Source organism: Strongylocentrotus purpuratus, unplaced genomic scaffold (genome assembly GCF_000002235.5).
Source record: "Strongylocentrotus purpuratus isolate Spur 01 unplaced genomic scaffold, Spur_5.0 spur5_scaffold_19, whole genome shotgun sequence".
Taxonomy (NCBI): domain Eukaryota; kingdom Metazoa; phylum Echinodermata; class Echinoidea; order Camarodonta; family Strongylocentrotidae; genus Strongylocentrotus; species Strongylocentrotus purpuratus.
This window is the reverse complement of record NW_022145604.1, coordinates 3165011-3184895: the sequence shown is the minus strand read 5'-3', so window position 1 is coordinate 3184895 and position 19885 is coordinate 3165011. Positions and strand designations below refer to the sequence as shown.

Sequence of the window (19885 nt, the reverse complement as noted above, 5' to 3'; positions counted from 1 at the left end):
TACTATCTCATCAGGGAAATGATGCGGAAACCAATAATATGCCAAGCCATGACTGGAAGATATTGATTGGGATAAAAATATTCTTTACAAATTTAGTTTAAATTCTATTGTCTATTTCCCCTTCATTTCTGTCGTCTTTTTCTATTTCCCTCGAACAATATATCAAGCATTGATATGTCTTTAGCTTAATTATTATCTTTTTAATATTGATTTTGTTCTCTTACTATTCTCTCAGTAGTAGCCGTAAAATGAATAGTGGTAGTAGTATTAATAATAGTAGTAATAGTAATAATAGTGATAGTATCTGTAATAGTATCCGTAGTAGTAGTAGTTGTAGTAGTACTTGTAGTAGCAGTGTAGTAGTAATAATAATAGTAGTAGTAGTAGTAGTAGTAGTAGTAGTAGTAGTAGTAGTAGTAGTAGTAGTAGTAGTAGTGGTAGTAGTAATAGTATCCGTAGTATCAGTAGTATTAGCAGTAGTAGTAGTATCTTCATATAATTCGTGGAAACGGATGTGCAATTTTAGCTCAATGATACTATTATTTGTTGTAAGATGGCGCTCTTTAACTATTTACTGTGTAAGGTAATGGGTTGATTGATGGAAATATAACTATGCCGATGCCTCAAACATAATTCATTGCTAAGATATGTTATAGACATGAGATCCCTAAAGTCACACATAAATTAAAGCATACAACACGAAACATGTCTTCTTTCATAGCATAAGCTTGTTATAATTTCCACTTCTGTGCTTATATAACAGTTATGGCATACTGACATATGACATTTCAATGACATTTACTTACCCCCTATACATGTATAAGAGACACACACTGGAAAATATTATTTTGTCAGTATAGAAGACAGCAGATCAAAAATCTAATGCGTGTGGAAAGCTAAGTAAGCCTGAAACAAATGTGTTATATTCTCGTAGTTTAATTTAGTTATATGATCATAGATTGACATTCTCATACGATAAATTGCAAACATGATACATATCATTATGAACGATTACACCAAAGTACGATTTTAATTTTCTTTGAAAAAAAATTCATAAAGATGTGCATTTACAATAAAGCACCTTACATTACTGAACTTAAATATACACATTTAATCACGGTGATATTATTAACCAAAAAATATCAACCTTTATCTTATACGACAATTTTTTTCAAAAAAGAAGCACCGTAAATCTTACAAATTTTATATGCATTTGTCTTTTGAAATCGATATTATGTAGTAGTCAAGTACAAATTAGAAATGCTTTAAATAGTCAATTTATAATAAATATGTATAGTTCATAAGTGATTTTATTATAAAGAGATTGGCAAACTCTATATAACACACACGCGTTTGACCGAGTTGTAAACTGTACTATTTCTTGAAGGTTGGATTACATAGAATATCTCATAGCATATTTTCCCCTCACCAAGTTGCTGCTGAGTCGGGCAAGTTTAAGGCAATATAGTTATTGCATCCAAAAACATAAAACGTTACAAAGAAGTAGGTTGATTACATTATAGTTATGCTGATCCATAAAACGTAGTTTATTTTAGCAGGATACATATCACAGTCGACCGTTATCCTTTGCAAAGATAGCACATTTTCACAATAATTACAACAATCTTAAACACGATCTAGTCAACCTATTACATAACAAATCTATTATGTCTAGTTGAAAATGGAGATGATGATAATTATTTGAAATCCTTTGACACATCTTAATAATTATTTCAAACGATCCCGTTATATTCGCACGGAATGACTTATGCCTCCAGCGCGATCGAGTGCCAGCACTCTGTGTTACAGTTGTACAAAATCAAACACTGCCATCTATTGTCATATCACTGTATACGTTTTCGATTCGACTGGTTCTAAAAGGGAAATGGCTCCCTGATTATTGACACGATTACACGTCTCACTGATCATGTAATGATTATAAGAAAAATGCGGGTAAATTTCAGATCTGGATTTGCAAATGCGGGTGCAATTTTTGTTCATGATAAATTACTTTTGACACTTGATATCAGTTTCACAAATAAGTATTAACCTTACCAGTTTCAAAACTCTCTTGACTTTCGAAGATAAGCAACGAAACTTTCATCATCATCGATCCTCGACAAATAATAGATGAGGAATTGCATTCATAATAAATGGCTTGTTTTTCCAGCTTCTTCAGATCATACTAATTGAACCAGTTCTGTTTTATTTGATTTCTAATTTACTAATTAATTGCAGCACCCATATTGAGATATATGATCATGGCGGCTTACAGGCTCTGTCACACTTCGTCTATGCTTTTTACCCTTCCATCATAACAAACATACAGGCCCGAATTCACAAAGGAGGTTTGTCGACAAAGCTGGGTTTATGTGCGTCATGTGACGCGTTTCGATGTGTTTCAGACCGAGGTTCAGACAAACCTTGGTCTGAAACGCGTCAATACGCGTTAAACCTAGGTTTGTCTCCAAAGTACAAACCTCCTTTGTGAATTCGGGCCACAATGTACATCATTGAACATTTCTTTCTCATCGTCAACATCATGACCTTTGCACCTGAGCCGTCGTTCAGAATGCGTTATCACTGACGCTTATCAAGCCTATGACGTCAATAAACGCATGCGTCAGTATAATTCAATGAAATGTTTGTACTATTTAATATATATTCGGTGTGATAACAATGTCACTCTAAAATGGGACGTCAAGACCATGTCAGTCACTGATACAGCCATACATCAGCTTAATTACGCCTCGTGTGCGATGTGCTAATTTCTTTTGAACACGTGGCGTTATTCCGATCACGTTACTATCAGCGCTAATCGCTTATGCGCCAGTACTTAAACGCAATGTTTGGACCATTCATTTTGCATTTGGTGTTCGTATGACGTACGTCACTATCTCCTGACGCGTCAAAGACACTAGCCTATCAGTTGTTGACGCAGTCTAATTACTTCAGGAATTTGGACGGCTGACGTCATACTCGAAACGATCTTCGGTGGCTGAAACGCGATCTCGATCGTTTGGTTCTCCAACTACCGTCTGGTATGGAGTTCGGACGACAGGAGAGTATACTCTTAAAGACGGTCTTAAAGTTTGGATGTCTTGATGCGTAGATAAAGGGATTAATGCACGAGTTAAACACAAGGATTAACGTGATCCAAGGGATAGCGGGGTCACTGGACGGGATTAGACTCCCGATTGTAGCTGGCAAGACACAAAGTAGAAATGCGCAGACGACCAGAAATAGATTTTTTGTAATTTCGACCTGTTGTTTACGCACCTTCTTGGCGCGTTTTTTCTCGAGCGAGAGAACAGTGGCGAGGCCGTTAACGCCTCCGTTATGGTTGTCGTAATCGTTTGAGTTCGCACTGCTTTCGTTATGGGATATCGGATCTCCCACTTGATGCAGTGATCGCGAGAGACGTCGTTGATCAGGAGAAACCGCCCCCGTTGTGCAAGTGATATCCGACATACCATCTATACTCCTTGATCGATAAAGTTGACGATTATGGCTGGTCACGTGATGGTATATCTTTGCGTAGCACGCGAGGATCAGAATGACGGCTGGACTGAGAACAGAGAGCGCACCAAGGATACTCAAATAGTCTGCATTTTCGTGAGACGTATCCTGCGTACATACTTTGTACTTGTGAGAATAGCCTATATTCCCAAGGCCCGTCTGAGTCCCGATGACGATAATCAGTATGGGATAAATCCAGGAGAATATGACCATGAAGACGATGTTGAGAGGTTTGTAGATCCAGATGTACGATGACGGCTTGTGGGTGATTAAAAAGTATCTATTAATGGCGATCATAGTGAGAGATATTGCGCTTGTTCCAAGACAAATCAGCGATAACGCGGCGACAACCATGCAGAGCAGCTCAGAGAACGGCATTCCATGAAAGGTTAATAGCGTCGCGACGTGGAACCACATTAGGACGGTGATGGCGATGTCCGCTGCGGCAAGGTTGATGACGAAAACATTGGTGGTCGTCTGCAGTCGTCGGGAGAGCGCGACTGCGAGAATGACCAGGAGGTTGCCAAGGAAACTGACGATGGAAATAACGAGGAGAAGCGCGGCCAGCAGGACGCGGTGACTGGCCGTCGAAAACTCGAACTCGGGCTCCCCATCGTTTCCGTGACTTGTGTTCACAGGATGACCCATAGGGTTTATGGGGTGATAAGGCGTTTCCATTTTCAATGTATGTAGAATCTAAAGAAAATCACTCTCCGTTGTGATGACCAAGTTCTCTCTTTTGACGAGCTTAAAGAAGTACCCGATGGTGATCGTCCACTTACTTGTAAAGGTGTATCACCAACTACAATCTTTAGCTCCTGATCCAAAACTATTTATCTCGATTTCGACCGATCTGTTCGGATGCAAATAATTCCATGTCACGAGACTCTCGTATACCATATACTTATCAATTAATAGCAATGATTTATCACAGATCCTGGGCTAAGTTTTCCTTGATTGTCTTGACGGAGAGTGGTGGGTGTCCAAGTTTCGTCACGCAACTTAAGTCCTCGGTGAAACATTGTCATTCATCATATCTGCAGTAAAGAAAGAGAGAAATATTTAAAAGGTGAAAGGTGAAACAACGAAAATCAATAATGCTGGTGATACACCTTAACGAGTAAGTGGAAGATCATCATCTCTCGCCACGAGAGAGAACTTGGCCATCACAACGGAGAATTTTTTTTTCTCCATATGCATTGACACAGCCTCGACAAGTTCAAATTTATTTGAACTTTTGCAGTTACCTAAATTCCATTTGATTTCTTTACCTTTGTATGTATTGATTAGTGACCTTCTCATGTTTGTATAATTCGTATTTCTTTTCTACACCTGTAATATTTTGTATGTAAATATGTGTTTTTTTATTGAATGGAATTAATAAATCTTGAATCTTGAATCATATTCTGGTTATTGTATGACAAGGGTGGAAAGGGACGGAACTAAATTAGCTATGGATCAAGTAAGTCAGTGAATACTGATAATCATTAGGAAAACAATTCGATTAAAATTATAGAGATAACTATAAAATAAAGATAATTAAACATACCTCATCATGTCATTATTACTCTTTGTTTGGAAGAGGGTGGAATGTGACTAAACTTATCGCAATGGATTAAGCATGTCACATTGTCTATGATAACGTAATTTCGCAATTTGTCCTTAACGAATTAATCGTGTCGTAATTATGATTTCCGTACAGAAAAAAATGAAATATAGACACGAGTACTGCGAAACAACTACTTGATAACTTCTACTGCATGCGATTTATAGTGTGCGAAAATAGTACAATAATATACACTGGCTAGAGAGATTCTATAATTACATCTACAGCATCAAGGTTTTCTGAGGGGCGCTGTAGAAATATGATTGATCACAGTCATTAAGTACTCTTGACCGACCCCTGTAAGAGATTTCTAACGAATGATCTAACAAACATGTATTTCAATCATTATGAAACTAGTATTTGACCATATTTCTCATACTCACATAACAGTTCTAGCACTTCAAAATGATTTATATAAGGTAATTATGACGAAAGTGGCATAAGGATCTGAATAACAGATTACATCCTACTTATCCGTAACAAAACAACATTTCCCAAGACCTCGTTAATAAAAAATAATAATAATATTCCACTTTCATATAGCGCTTAATACATCTCCGATGTCTCCAAGCGCTTTACAATCATCTAAGATTGATAAACAACCCTGTATGGATAAACGCCATTCTATCGGAGTTTAAAAGATGTGCTACAAGCATATTCGTGTGAGTCGAAAGAATTGATAATTTACAAATTTTCGGGCAATTTTACCTAATATTTAGGCAGATTATTTACGAATTTCGATGTTTGCAGCATTCAATGAGTTACTTTATATAATTATACGTATCAGGAATCATTTTCATATATATACCTGACATAATTTAGATTAATGTCTTGCTAATGGACACACACATGAGTAGAATAGTTTCGTGTTAAATGCCCAAAGCACAACCTAAACCAATTTCTTGTCGATCGCTCTGACCGATACTCCTATCATTATGTCTCAATATCTATGATACGCAAAAACAAACAAACAAACATACACGCTCAAAACTGTTTTATGAATATGAGCAGGCCATGATACATTTAAATTATAGTTTTAAAAGTAGTACAACATGGTTAATTGGCAATATAAACAAAAAACATTTTCAGTGTAAACATCTATTCTTAGAAGTGGCGTGCGGGTGAAAACATTTGGATGCAATTAACGCAAGTTATAAATACAGTCTGTGGATTATTATTTAAAACCGCATAACTAAGACATGATTAAAAGGCAAAAGGGCGCTCATATGCGTGCGAGAATTACCTTAATTATTTCTATTTTTAGCATGTTCAGAGTTATTTTGATCCAGTTAAAGGCAATTTAAGTATTACTGAGGTAGAACATTGCGTGGGTGAAATCGAAGAGAGCAATATTTTTCAACTTCTTTTGTTCTATACCCCATCTAACTAATTAATTAAAAATGAAATTATAATTCTTTTTAAAGCTCATCCCATGATGGCATATTAAGGTCCTATCACGGCTAGACTTGTGATAATGAAAAATTACCTTAAATTGATTAAGTGAATAAACATACGAGGCCAGTTATTAATTAGCTACCATTCTTCATTATTTCCTTATTTGTTCATAATGTAAAGGGTATCGTATAAGCACTCAGTCATTTGGTAAAGCTTTACTTTCTGTTTCCTTTTGAAGTTGAAAGTTAACCATATTTATTCGGTTAGATCCATAGCATTGAAATAGAGAGAAAGAAAATGTTAACATCATAGGATCCTATTTTACAAATAGAATAATACTTTTGTATAACATGAGTGCGTGAACATCATTTCTCTACTCTTTAAACATTGAAGGCATCCGCAACGCTTAATGAAGTAAATAAATAAAGAAACAAACAAACAAAGTACAATAAGGCGTTGTATACTATACTCAGGCCAGACATCGTGGAGTTTTGCGGTTTTCAAACATTTTTGCACCCCATGCCGTTCAGACGATCCTGGATTTTTGGTTTTAAATGATTATATTCTTTCAAGTAATCCCCACCCAAGCGGGGCGATTCTATCTACGGTGAATTAGTTTATATCTTCATGAGAAGAACACGTGGTGCATTGTGCCATGATCAAAATATTTCAGCCCTCTCCCTTTAATCCTTTATAAACTTCAACCCGACCTAGCCCCATTGTTTTATGAGGGGCGTTATAAATATGGATTATCGTGGGCGTAATATAGCTGTCATAAATAATTATGTCTTATTCGCGTTGAAAGCATCAGAATACAAAGGTAAACGAGGAATCATTGCCAATACCGATGAAGCAATAATTTGTTAATCTGTTTTCGTTTCGTTCGCTTATCTATCGTATCACTTTCTTTTCAGTATAATGTTATCATTGTTTAGGCTGCAATGGCAGGAACTCATTTGAGAGTTATCACTTCCTATTCACATGGCATTCAAGCAATCTTGACATTTCAGATAACAAAGTCGTTTCGTTATTAGTTGAATGTGAATTGCTAAAAGTAAGTCATAGAATGAAACAGGAGCACGAATGTCTACAAATTGTTTTCTCATTACAATTTTTTTTTTTAAATCCTGATGATATCTTGAAATATTGAAGTCATTGATAGTTTAAAATCCTTATGACTTTTCAACAGAAAAGTGTCCGATTGCCTTTCAGTCGTCTACGGCTTTTGGTTGTTAAACAATTGTCATTTCGGTTGTTTACCAACTGTATTATTTGTTCATACATGTCGAATGTTTTGATAACAACTCATTAGAGTTTGACCTTATTTTACCTATACAGTTAGAGGTGTAGGTCGAGTCTAGCTGCCGCGGCACTAATGTCCTTTGGAAAGACATTAATCTACATTTGCCACACTCAACCCAGGTGAATGGGTAAATGGGTACCTGGCAAGAATCAATTCCTTGAAATGCTAGAGCGCCGTAATGGCAGCCACGCTAAAGCCGGGAAAATAATTTACAAAGCTCTTTGAAAGCGCATAGAGACGTTATTATGCGCTATACAAGAACCGAATATTATTATTACATGGGAAGAATTATAAGTGAATATTACTGAAATAGGTACCAAAGAAAAGGAAACAAGAACAGGACTAAACAAATTCTTAAGAAATCCCGAATGTAGTTTAAATACTTAAATATATCTTGATCTGTGTGTCTCTTCTACAGAGAAATTGACAATGTTATATATGTTAGAATGACGTGATCAAATGGGGGTTCATTGAATTACCAGTACAGAGATACTCATACAAGTATATTTGACTTTAAACTATCTTGGATGTTAACTTAGGCAGTTCGCTTATAATTTTCTCGAGTTTTGGTAAACGTTTAACTTTAAATTCCACGATGATCCACTTCAAAGATTGATTGTTAATTCTAAATCATTCAAGTTTTTAATATTTGTTTACATTATCATTTTTTTAAATAGTAAATAATATTGGACATGGAAGCAGAAATATTGAAAGGTCTGAACTAATCTGAATAAGTGTTGGAATTGACCTCTGAAATTATCATCGGAGCACATGACATACATTCTTAAAATAATGTTACTTACTATTTAGCCCTTCCGTCCTCTCTAGCCTATATCTTTTGTATGCTGATTTATTATACTTCTCGTCATGTCGTATTCGTGCTGTATCATGCAGTCCCTTCGCTAAATGAGGTACTCATAAGAGCATGCAATGTACGACACGTTTGTTTTTCGGAATGAACTTTCAAAAACTATTTGAACACGAAATCTTGAATGAACTTCTGTTCTTTGTATACTCAGCTATGTGGCATATTTTACTCAAATTGAAGCCGGTGTTTGGCAGGAAGTTTGGTGTTTTCCTCAGTTGTTTGTTAAAGAAACAATTATCCTTGTGATCTGTTGGAATATGTAACGCGTGAGAATATCCCGTTTGTAACCTTTAGCGGTAATCGACCACATGAAAAACAAAGAACAATCATGCTTTCATCACCAGAGTGTAGAGTGTGAGTAAAAAAAGAAGGAAAAGGAAAAACAATCTTGCATTCAAGCCCCAATATCCTAAAACCCAAGTAATATTTTGTTAATATAATGTAATGTCATGATATCTCAGAATGCCTTTTACTGTTGAACAAAACGTCTTACAATGTTTCTTTTTAGAAACAATTTCCGATGTTATCAAACTGATGACTTAATTAAGGTATGCTGAGCGTACTATCTAACCCTTTGTGTTCCTTCTCTCCGTTAAAGCGCATAGGGACATTGTGATATGCCTTATTTAGGTATAATAGATTCCTACTATCATCATATTTAATAGCTTGCTGGTCCGAATTTGATAATGAATCAGTGAGCACTTGTCACTTAAAAAACAAAATATTCAAAATATTTTGCTCAATTTTTAGGATGGATGGTGTTTAGGAAGTACTTTCACTATCAACTGATCCATCCATTTCATGCCAAGGTAGGACACAGGATAACGTTTGACATGAATCAGGAAATCTACTGCTATTCAGCTGTCTGTCGACAAACTGTATTATCAAGGTGTTAAAATAATGAACGAATATTTGATGGGCTATAAAATGACAAGGTGAGTGTCTTTGACATAATACATATTAGAATTAAAGGATAGTAATGTTCGTGCATTTATAGTATGAACAACAGATTAAAAACAAAATTGGCATAGGTAAGCCTCGTTAACCTGATAACGTTCAAGTTTTATGTTATGTTAGCAACATTCATACTTGAAAGTCATCAGTGTATATATACAAACAGTTTTTTCTTCGAATGTCGACTCTATTGTTCTTCTGATTAATAACCTTTATGGTCTCTTTTGAAATAGGCTTTACAACATGACAATTAATTTTAAAAAAATGTAACATGTAGATTTCATGGCGGTTTTACAAAAAGGAACTTATTATTTTATAAATATCCATTAGTATTTTCTTTTAAAGCTTGTGGTTCTGTCATGAAACAAGTAGGTCTGCACGTCCATCTTCCAAATCTAATTGGCACCTGTTTGACCTTTGAAATATCAGATTATACTCACATTTACAACTTAAAAGTAAATTGTTCTTTATATTATATTGATTATCAAACGCGATATGGGTAGTAAAGTTTATATTATGTCTATATCTAAGTTATACTGGTATATTTGTGTCGGGAGATGGCAAAATCATCCAAATCTTCTTTCATTTTTGATGGTAAGTTACGTAACAGCAATTTCGAAAATGTGGTGGTCATTTTGACATAACTCTGGTGAGTAGGCGCCTAAGCGAGGTAATCCCCCCCCCCCCCCTTCTCTTTAATATTTACTGCAATATTTCGATACCCATTTAATACACATGTTTAATTAAACAATCCCGTGCATCAATTGTATTATACGTGATATGCATTGGGGAGGGCGAGTGCAGGGGCGTTAAAGTGATTGAGTATCTTTGTCTCAGATTCTAAACGAAATCCTGGATTTAGCTCATGCTGCTATCATGATTATAAACCTTTAGGTCATTATCTTCATTATCAAGATATTTATGATCGGAGTTTGATTTTTTTTTTTTTTTTTTTTTTTTTTTAAATAATTTTTCTTCTTTCTTTTTAAACCGTTTTCTGCAACGGTTTTTATAACAGTCTGCTGGGGAAAATGAGTATGATAAAACCGGCCACTCAAAGATTTTTACTTTATTGAGGCACTTCATGATAATTTTCAAGCGCATTTCTTTTAGGGCTTCAATATTTCACCATATCACAGACGTTCTTAAAGGTAAAGACCAGTAATGGTCATGCGATTGCATTGTGAAAGAAACGTTGTGGAATCGATCAGGAAAGGTTGATCATCTAGCATCTAGCATCTGCAAGGTTCTGGAATCATCAAAATGATAAGAAATTTGGCCCATTCTTCGTAAAGTTACAAGCACTATACACAGAAAGATGTATATGGGACTACCCTATCTCTCTCACCAGACCATGAGAGAAATAAATTTACCAAATATATGAATTAGTAGGCGGTTTCCCGGCAAATTTTTTATCATCATGTATTAGTCAAAACATATTCTTTCACATGATTGGTAATGAGAGCTTCCATTTCATTTTTTGAAATTGGGGCGTTGCCAATACTGGTCTTTACCTTTAAAACGTAGGGCCGTGCATCTCAGATTTGGCATTGTTAAACAATGCCTTTAATAAAATAATAGAGACTCGCGTGCATAATATATCCAGTCGTCATTATGATGGTAGTACACATTAGAGATCTGATATCCTCAAGCATATTATGTAAAACAAGGAATTTTCTTTCCTTATACTTCCAAATGAATATTGACCTTATCTCGGAGGGAATTTTTCAACATAATATAAGATGACTGTTTTGTTTTATTTTGTTAACATGTAGGCCTACTCGTTCTTTACCATTGTTTCGGGAGCCTTATAGAGTAGACACTGGCATTGGGGGGAGGTAATAGGGAGAGGGGGGGGGGGTAACAACGGCAAACTTTGTCCCTTTACAGAACCTGAACAACACAAGTGAAACACCTTTAGTGCACAGGCCCAAGAAGGTCCTCCTGTTTGTTTCTTTAACGGACAGCCAGACAACCGAACGATGGCACATTCATTTGATGATAAGTTCTGTTTGAAGATGGGGTTTGGGGGTAATCATTGAGCAGTTCTCAGTTCTAGTTCTGTTCCATCAATTCCTCAACACCACCATTCTCGATAATGGTGATGACGTTTTGTGGTACTTTATGACCTCAATTAGTCTAATTATACGACCTCTTTGTATAATCCCGACGAATTTGGCACATATCTTTTTATACGGCATTTATTTAATCTGATAAGGTTTTATAATCGTCTCAAAAGATAACGAAGAGGATTTTCTCACGAATATCATCAGAGGCGATTGAGAGAGGCGACGCGTTACACACCTGTGTATTATGGGGATTGTTTGATATAATCAGGGACTTGTTAGTATCCCAAGTCCCTGATATAATAGAATTGTAACGTATTGGAATTAAATTTGAATACATAACATACATAGTAACTAATACGTGAGGATAAGATTGTTATTCTACCAGCACGTTTTAAACAGTAAATACTAGATTGAATCAAAATAAATTATTTAATTTGATATGAATCGGTCAAAAAAGAATTTCTAATTTTGTTAAAGGGAAAATGTTAACAGTATAATTTATGAAGTTCTATACCTGAGGCTCATTTTAAAAATTCAAAATCAATCCAACTCCTTTTTCCCTATTTGCATTCATTTCTTATTACAAATGATCAACTAGTTCATTATCACCCCTTTTACCATTAAAAAAAGGGGGAATAATCACCATAAGCACCTCTAGTGGTTAGAGCACACCCTTATTACGTAAATAAGTTCACCCCACTGATATGAGGCACCCTCCCATCAGTGTGTCATGATGTTGCTTTCCGGGTAACAGTCTGAGAGGCCCGTTATAATGTGCTTCATATCGATAGGGATGGTGTATTACTAACGGAACACTTAATTATCTCTGTACTCATTTACCAATCAAACAACCCAAATATGCTTGCAAAATACTTGGCGGCAATGGACTAGCGTGACAGGAACTAGATAATCAGCGTGTTTAATCGTTGTAGGAAGTGTATTGTCACCTTTTCCGGTAGGTTGCCTTCGAAATTAATATACCTATCATGATACATAGTCAAGTAGCAGATTCGTATTCGTGATTTTGAGAAGAAAAGGACCAGAAGGGGGATGGTGGGTAATGGAAAAAATGACCAATCTCTCATCCTGCTATAGCGTGCCGTGTATTATGGTTTATAATACTTATGAAGGTATTTCCCTGTTTCCTAACCGATCCTAAAGGTACTTCATATAGCGCATTTTCCTTGCAGTTACAAATTGCTCCAGAAAACTACTATACATCGTCTCGAAACTTAAATAATAATAAATGACAAATATATCACTTCAGAAGTAATATATAATCGGCCCATGTCCGTAAGTATATAGTTATCTACTATATAGGTTTACGAAACAAGGTCACCACAATTTGGATCGCAGAGAAAACCCCATAAAAAACCCGACGCAAGGTTTTAGCTTTTGTTCGAAATTAGGTTCTTTAGTCTGATGTCTGAGTCTGAGTCTTTTACTGAGTTAGTGGAATAGTAGCCATTTTCTGTTATTTGAACAATGGTGAACTAGTAGGGTAAATCCCCTTTAAATCACAATGGACTCAGAATCCCGGCTCAGAATTCAGTGACATCATTCACACTGCAAAGTGAAAGAGAAGAACAATCCATTCCATTTTTTTTTCTTCAAGCATAATGGCTTTGACTATTCTACCACGAAAATTTCTTTGTATTACTACTAGTGTATTTTTTTAAAATCACAGCTATGCTGATATTATTACCTGATAATGAGAGAGAGAGGGAGAGGGAGAGAGAGAGAGAGGGAGAGAGAGAAGGGGAGAAGCCCGGGCGAGAAGTGACACCAAGCTTGAATGTAAAAGCAAAAAAAAGGAGCTTGGCAATTTTTAGAATATACATCAAAATCGAAAGCTAATATATAGGATGTAGAAGATAATCACGGCACAATAACAAAGCATTAGGTATACAACGTATAAGGTATATAACATGTATAATAAGACTACTTCTACCTCCAAGTACAATCAATAATAATTCAATATTAAGTAAACTTAATTAAATCCATCAAATCAATATCCATTATCTATGATCAAATCAATTGTAACGCGGTAGCCGCTATAGAAACACTTTTTTTAGAAACGAAACTATTTCCTATCCAAGCATGATCAAATAAGCTATGTCAAATATGTTTACGTTTCACAATTATATAACACGTTTTTAAACGGATAGAAATTTTAATAATGCCTAATAGTATTACTAGGCATTTATCGACTTATGATAAATCAAAATCGGAAGTAAGTGGGAAATAAATCCTGATCCAAAAACCAGGGGGGAATATTAAAATATTTATTTATGCCAGTTGAAATACCATTGTAAGCATTTCGCTCGATTAAATACTCATAATTTGATCACGTCAATGCGGCCTGGGGCCATATGGTATACCCATGGGGACGCATTTTCAAAAACAAAATATTTGATCTCAAATAAGTACTACCGAATCACCCATGTCATATTGATACGTTTAATTCACGCTATTTATAAACTTTTGCTAACCACAGACCATTACACACGCGTACTCAACAAACCCTGACGATCGTTAACAATTATAGTTGTAAACCACCAAACGTACAATGCCATGAAATACGTACTTCAAAGTGCAGACAATATCATGACTCCTGAGTTCCAAGGTGTCATTATTATATTTTTACGAACTTAAATTTCTGGCCGGATAATAACTGTCACTACTGATGAAGCTAGGAAGGAACAATTTAAGTTAGCTTCTGTAAGGCTCTCATGAGGGCTTCCAAGACTGAAAGTGTATACACGTGAAAACACGTATAGAGTTAAAGTTTTTGTATCGCTTGGTTGGAAATCGGACAACATTATCTATCATCTTGATTATTACAGGTTATCTGCGATTACTTTCATACAATGAATGTGCACTAAAACGTGAACCACTATCTTCACATTGTATTGAAAGTGGCATGTTGGGCAATATAAGGCTGGACTCATACAGAATAATACATAATCATGTTCCCACAAAAGCGCACTTTTTGTTTATTCACCTTCTCTCTGCCATAGAACAGACGCGGTTCGAGAAGAAATTATGTGTGGGGCGAGGGTTTTCGGGGCTTTCGGGGGACAGGGGCGCTCAATTGCCCCGCCAAGCCGCCCCCTAGAACCGCTTCTACCATTTACGTTAACACGAAAACGCGAGGACAGATTATAATATAAGACGTATCTCTTCCTCAAACGAAAGGTCTTTAGACTTTACTATTTCTAATCAAACTTATCGTTACAGCTTCCTTGCTCGAAGCTTTAAATAGCTATCAAATCTTTTGTTTCCTTTGTCCTTACGTGTGTATAGCTGAGTTCTAAACTGCCATTATGTAAGCAGCTTATTATCAACATTGCCATGATTGTAATCGTGTCTGAAGGCTAACGATTATACATTCGGTATTGGAAGATAATTTACCATTGTCATGAGGGGAAAAGGGCATATGTTCTCTACTTGTTTTGTGCCTGTTTAGTCCTGGAGTAATGAGTAATGATATAAACATGAATAGGATAAGTTTTTAAAAAAATTATGTCGGCCATCTCATCATTTGTGGTAGGCTCCATGAGCTCATCATGTATATCAGGCCTGTCATGTTAAAGGGCAACCCAACTCTTGTAAAATAAGTTCATTAATTGGATGAAAGCTTGAAAAAAAAAATCGATACAGGTTCGCGGAAAAAAACATCTATTGATCAGATGTCTTTGAATATCAGTACTTTTTTTTTTTATATAGGCCTATAGTATAATAGTTATTTTAAACATAAGCGGGAGCCTTAAAAACATACTTATTGTAACCTGTATGTATAACTGAGCCTAGGGCTACCGTACATGTTCGGTACATAGACTCTCCAACCAATCAGTGAATATCAAATTAGATAAAACTATAAATAGAAAACATGCACAGTAAACTAAAACGAGAAGGTCGACCCAGGGGGTGTAAGACTAAGATTGACTTCAAGTTGGACTTAACTATGACAGGCCGTTCATGCCACTGTTTGCTACCGGGGTTTGCTCTCACCATTATGATCTTTAGATATTATATTTTCCTTCAATAATGAATTATCCAACGTGTAAATTCTGTCGATTTGTGACCATGATGTGTACGTCCTTTGAGAGACCAATGCCAGTTAATGGTAAGAGCAAACAGTGGCATGAACAGCCTGCCATAGTTAAGTCCAACTTAAAGTTGATCTAAGTCTTTGTGAAACACCCCCCAGTTCCGATATTCTCCATCATTGGTTGGGAGAGAGAAGGGTGTTAACCTTATGTAAAGTACATGTATACGAGTTATGGCTCTCCGAATATAATGAGATCTAGTGAGAATGAAACTGCATGCCTGACCTAGCACAGAATTCAAGAGCAATCTCTGAAACATTTTCACCAGGGCGTTGACCCTGGCAAGATACGAATTCAAGCAATATTATTGAGGTTGAATTCTTTGTCGATGTAGTTTAGGACAGAGCATGACCGGTCTTCAACTCTTCATCATGTATAACTTTACTATCTATTGTAAACCACACAATTAAGTAAATCCTATATCTCCATAATCCCCATTACCTATAAGTCGGAGCTTTCAATCGGGTATAGATAACTAGTGCACTTACACTCGGCGGTCCCCTGATTCGGAGTTGGGTAAAGAACTTTGTAGCTATCTAATGTATTTCAATCTCCGTCTTCTTCTTCTTCTTCTTCGTCTTAATCTGCCTCATTCACTCATGAAGATTCATGCAGATGAAAGGGGTGTGTATGTCACAAAGGACATGAACTGCTGAGACAACCACTTGCTTATTGAAACAATCAATTGAAACAATCTATGCCTGTTCCTCTCCAGAACACCCCCCCCCCCCCCCCCATTTAACCCATACTGGCATCTCTATACTTATGAATGGATTCCAATTTTGATACATATATTGTTGCTAAGTCGGAAAAGCCTCTGGCAAGCTGTTATTTGTCAAAAATTATCCACAAAATGAGTCCCCCTTGGCAAGGAGTCCCTCGATTTGACAGGCCTTAAACCCGAACGTCATGCGTTTGTTTATTTTCATGTGCAGACATGAGAGTATTGTCAATAATTGATTTATTTGGAGACAAAAGACAACACCGAACTCCAATTGTACCGCAGAATGAAGCATTATTGATTGTTTCAATAACCTTATTTTGGCGTCGCATGCAGTGTCCATGACAATGTTCTATCGCAATTGGGATCTAATATCACCATTATTTTTGTAATAAATAAGAGACAAAATGAAGAGTCTGCCACCAATCATAATTACAAAGAGAAATAAAATGACGAATAAATTACGTACTTCCTCTGAACTGTTATCATAATAGCTAGCGACGCTTACTTCAAACTTTTGTTATGCTATTAGTATTGATTTCACCTCATTATCATTGTCTTATGTCATTAAGTGGTGATGTAAAATTGCATGATCTTATTAATTTTTTTATATAATCTGGCGTGGTTGCCTCATGTAAAGAAACAAAGCAGAATTAACTAAATATAAACAACAACAACGACAAACTAGGACAATAAAATAAACGAAGTGCCGATCGGTGATTCTTACCTTAGATTGATACTTGAGAAATCACGACTGTCTTGTTTGATTTTTGAGAGGTTATAACTTATTCCAATCCAGATCTTTCACGGCGAGTCAGGATGTGATAACTCAATCAAATGTGTCGAAAGACGAAACGAAAGGGGAAATCCAGTAAATCGAGGAATTTATGAAGGCAGTTGAACAAGTTGATACGGTTGTGTTATTACGAAGAATAATTAGTGATCAACCGGCAGTAGGAGTTCAACCGTCCCGCAATATGACAGCTAACGACAATGAACGAGGAAGCAGAAGCTGTGACACGGTATCATCGCTTCGCGCTCTAATTCGCCCGCTACCAATCTGGCCCGTCCGTTCTAAACTCACATTGTGGTCGGATAATAATTAGCCTTTCCTCTTTTGAATGTGTTAATCCCTCGATCCGCTCAGTACACACCTCACTTCTGTATAAAGTGCACGATACTTTAGTACAAATCATTTGTCCACCTGGTCTGTGTTATTATACACCAATCAAACCAGACAAGATTGACATGAGACCGGCAATTGACTGAAGGGAAATTGACATTACCCCGATTGGGTGCAAATGTTGTTTGGTGAGATGTCTGCGTGGAGTCGATGCGGCGGTGTGAATGGGGGTATTAATAAAACAAATGTTTAAATAGAGTAATAGGCCTCGAATGACAAACATGAAATGGAACTTCATGAGTGGCGTAGCATCAAAGTCATAGAGGGCCCCATCGAGGGGGGGGGGATGTTAAAAAAGATAGTTCCTTTCTAAAGAAGTGGGGGGGGGGGGGGAGGAGGGGGTACTCCCTCACACCTCCCCGCGCTTCTTCGCATTTCATCCACCTTGTAAGAATGTTGCCTTTCTTCCACTGGACAATAAGGATGTCTTACCAGGGAAGTCTTACTATGCATCAAGTAATAACCTCAATGAATCTTTGCATTATTCGGACATAATTCAGATCATGTTTTACTCATGTATATATTCTTTCCTTGTTCATCAATGGACCATCGATCCAAGACGTTGTTACTAATTTACTCCGAAGGTTCGATCAAACCTTTCCGCCAACTAAAAAGCTGTTTTGCATTCTCATAGACTTTTAGACCTACCTTTTTGGCATGGTGGCAGAAGTATACTAAGGGGGAAGAAAGAAAAAAATCTTCAAAATAACAGTTGATTCCCTGAATGAGTTTCTTTTTCCCCCAACATCCGGGTGCTGGTAAATTGATTTTTGTTAAATCTTCCTCACAATAGGTGGCTTACATGCAGAATTTTTGTTTAGAGAGAACGGTACGCGTTTTCAGGGAAATAGAGCAGATCTGGAATATGATTCATGATCTGACAAATTCGACCTTTTAAATTTCACAAATTAAGTGGGTCACGTACGAGAAAAGGGGAAATTTTGAGGAGGAGTGGTGTGTGGAGGTAGATAGACAGAGAGAGAGAGAGAGAGAGAGAGAGAGAGATTGTCTCGGCAAAAATCAACAGTAATTGAGTGCGAAATAGGTGTATTTGAATAGTATGCCCATTCATCTGAATTCCTAGTTTTTGTTGATGGCAGAACCGAAAGAATGCAGAAACACAAAGGATTTAGCAATTTAAAATAGTTCTCTCTTCACACGAGGGGGGATGTATGTACTTAACATATGTAATACCCTGAAGTGAATAGAGGACGATTGAATGGGTAACAAGTGTGTATAACGAATTCTACGGGTGGTATGCAAGGTTTAAATAGGCGAAATAGCCCCCCCCCCCCTCCTTTATACACACGGAGCACTGAGCCTGTACTTTTTACTCCCCAAAAGCATTGGTCGATTAATTTTGAACCATTTTCAATGGACACAGGGCATCTTCCTCATTTTGAAAACAAAACGAAAACAAAACATAATATAAACAAAAACAAATAATACACACACAAAATAAAATCCGGACAAGAAATTAGGAACTGATTTTTACCTAGCCTTATGTGAAAATGGCTTTTCATCGAATTGGGTGTGGTATTGATGCCAATGTCCATGACAATTTCAACATATTGACGTCATAATATTCACTGGTAATTAGGGCAACCACTATTGTTTGTACATTGCGGTGAACCTAAACACATAAACTATTTTGGTCAAATATGGAAAATATATGGGTGTGACCATGGTCACCTTTTGATAGACAGTACTGTTGTTGCCTTGAAATCCAGAAACATAATCACACTGAAACATTTTCAATATTATATAAAATGATCTATATCCCGTACGTCATCATATTACCTCCACTCCCTTTCTCAATTGAAATCATCCTCCATCCCTTTCATCAGTTTAAAGTACTGAACAATTGAAATGTATAGGATCCTATAAAACCTTTATCAATTCTCTGAAGACATATCTCTTCTACACTTCATAAATAATCAGAATCATGAACTCAGTGCATTGTTTTTTCTTTTTCTTCAAGTGCATAGAGACATGCAATTTGCCTATGTGTTATGCGCCATATTAATGTTTATTTATTATTATTATTATTATTATTGTATTAACTCATCATTGTTTCCATCAGTTTGCTCCATCATTTCTCATTGAAAAAGTTATTACAGTATAAAACAGAAATAACGCTGCATTCCATTAACAA

At 36.3% G+C, this 19885-nt stretch overlaps 1 protein-coding gene across 1 annotated transcript; it reads right to left on the bottom strand.

Moving 5' to 3' along the window:
- Window positions 1–708: 708 nt before the first annotated feature.
- LOC100894078 (G-protein coupled receptor moody) lies at window positions 709–17884 on the bottom strand. The gene is made up of 2 exons (XM_003724403.3): window positions 17275–17884; window positions 709–4556 (listed from the first exon to the last, which is right to left on the bottom strand). Exon 2 carries the CDS (start codon window positions 4195–4197, stop codon window positions 2974–2976), a length of 1224 nt encoding a protein of 407 aa, XP_003724451.1. The 5' UTR covers window positions 4198–4556; window positions 17275–17884; the 3' UTR covers window positions 709–2973.
- Between the last annotated feature and the right edge of the window lie 2001 nt (window positions 17885–19885).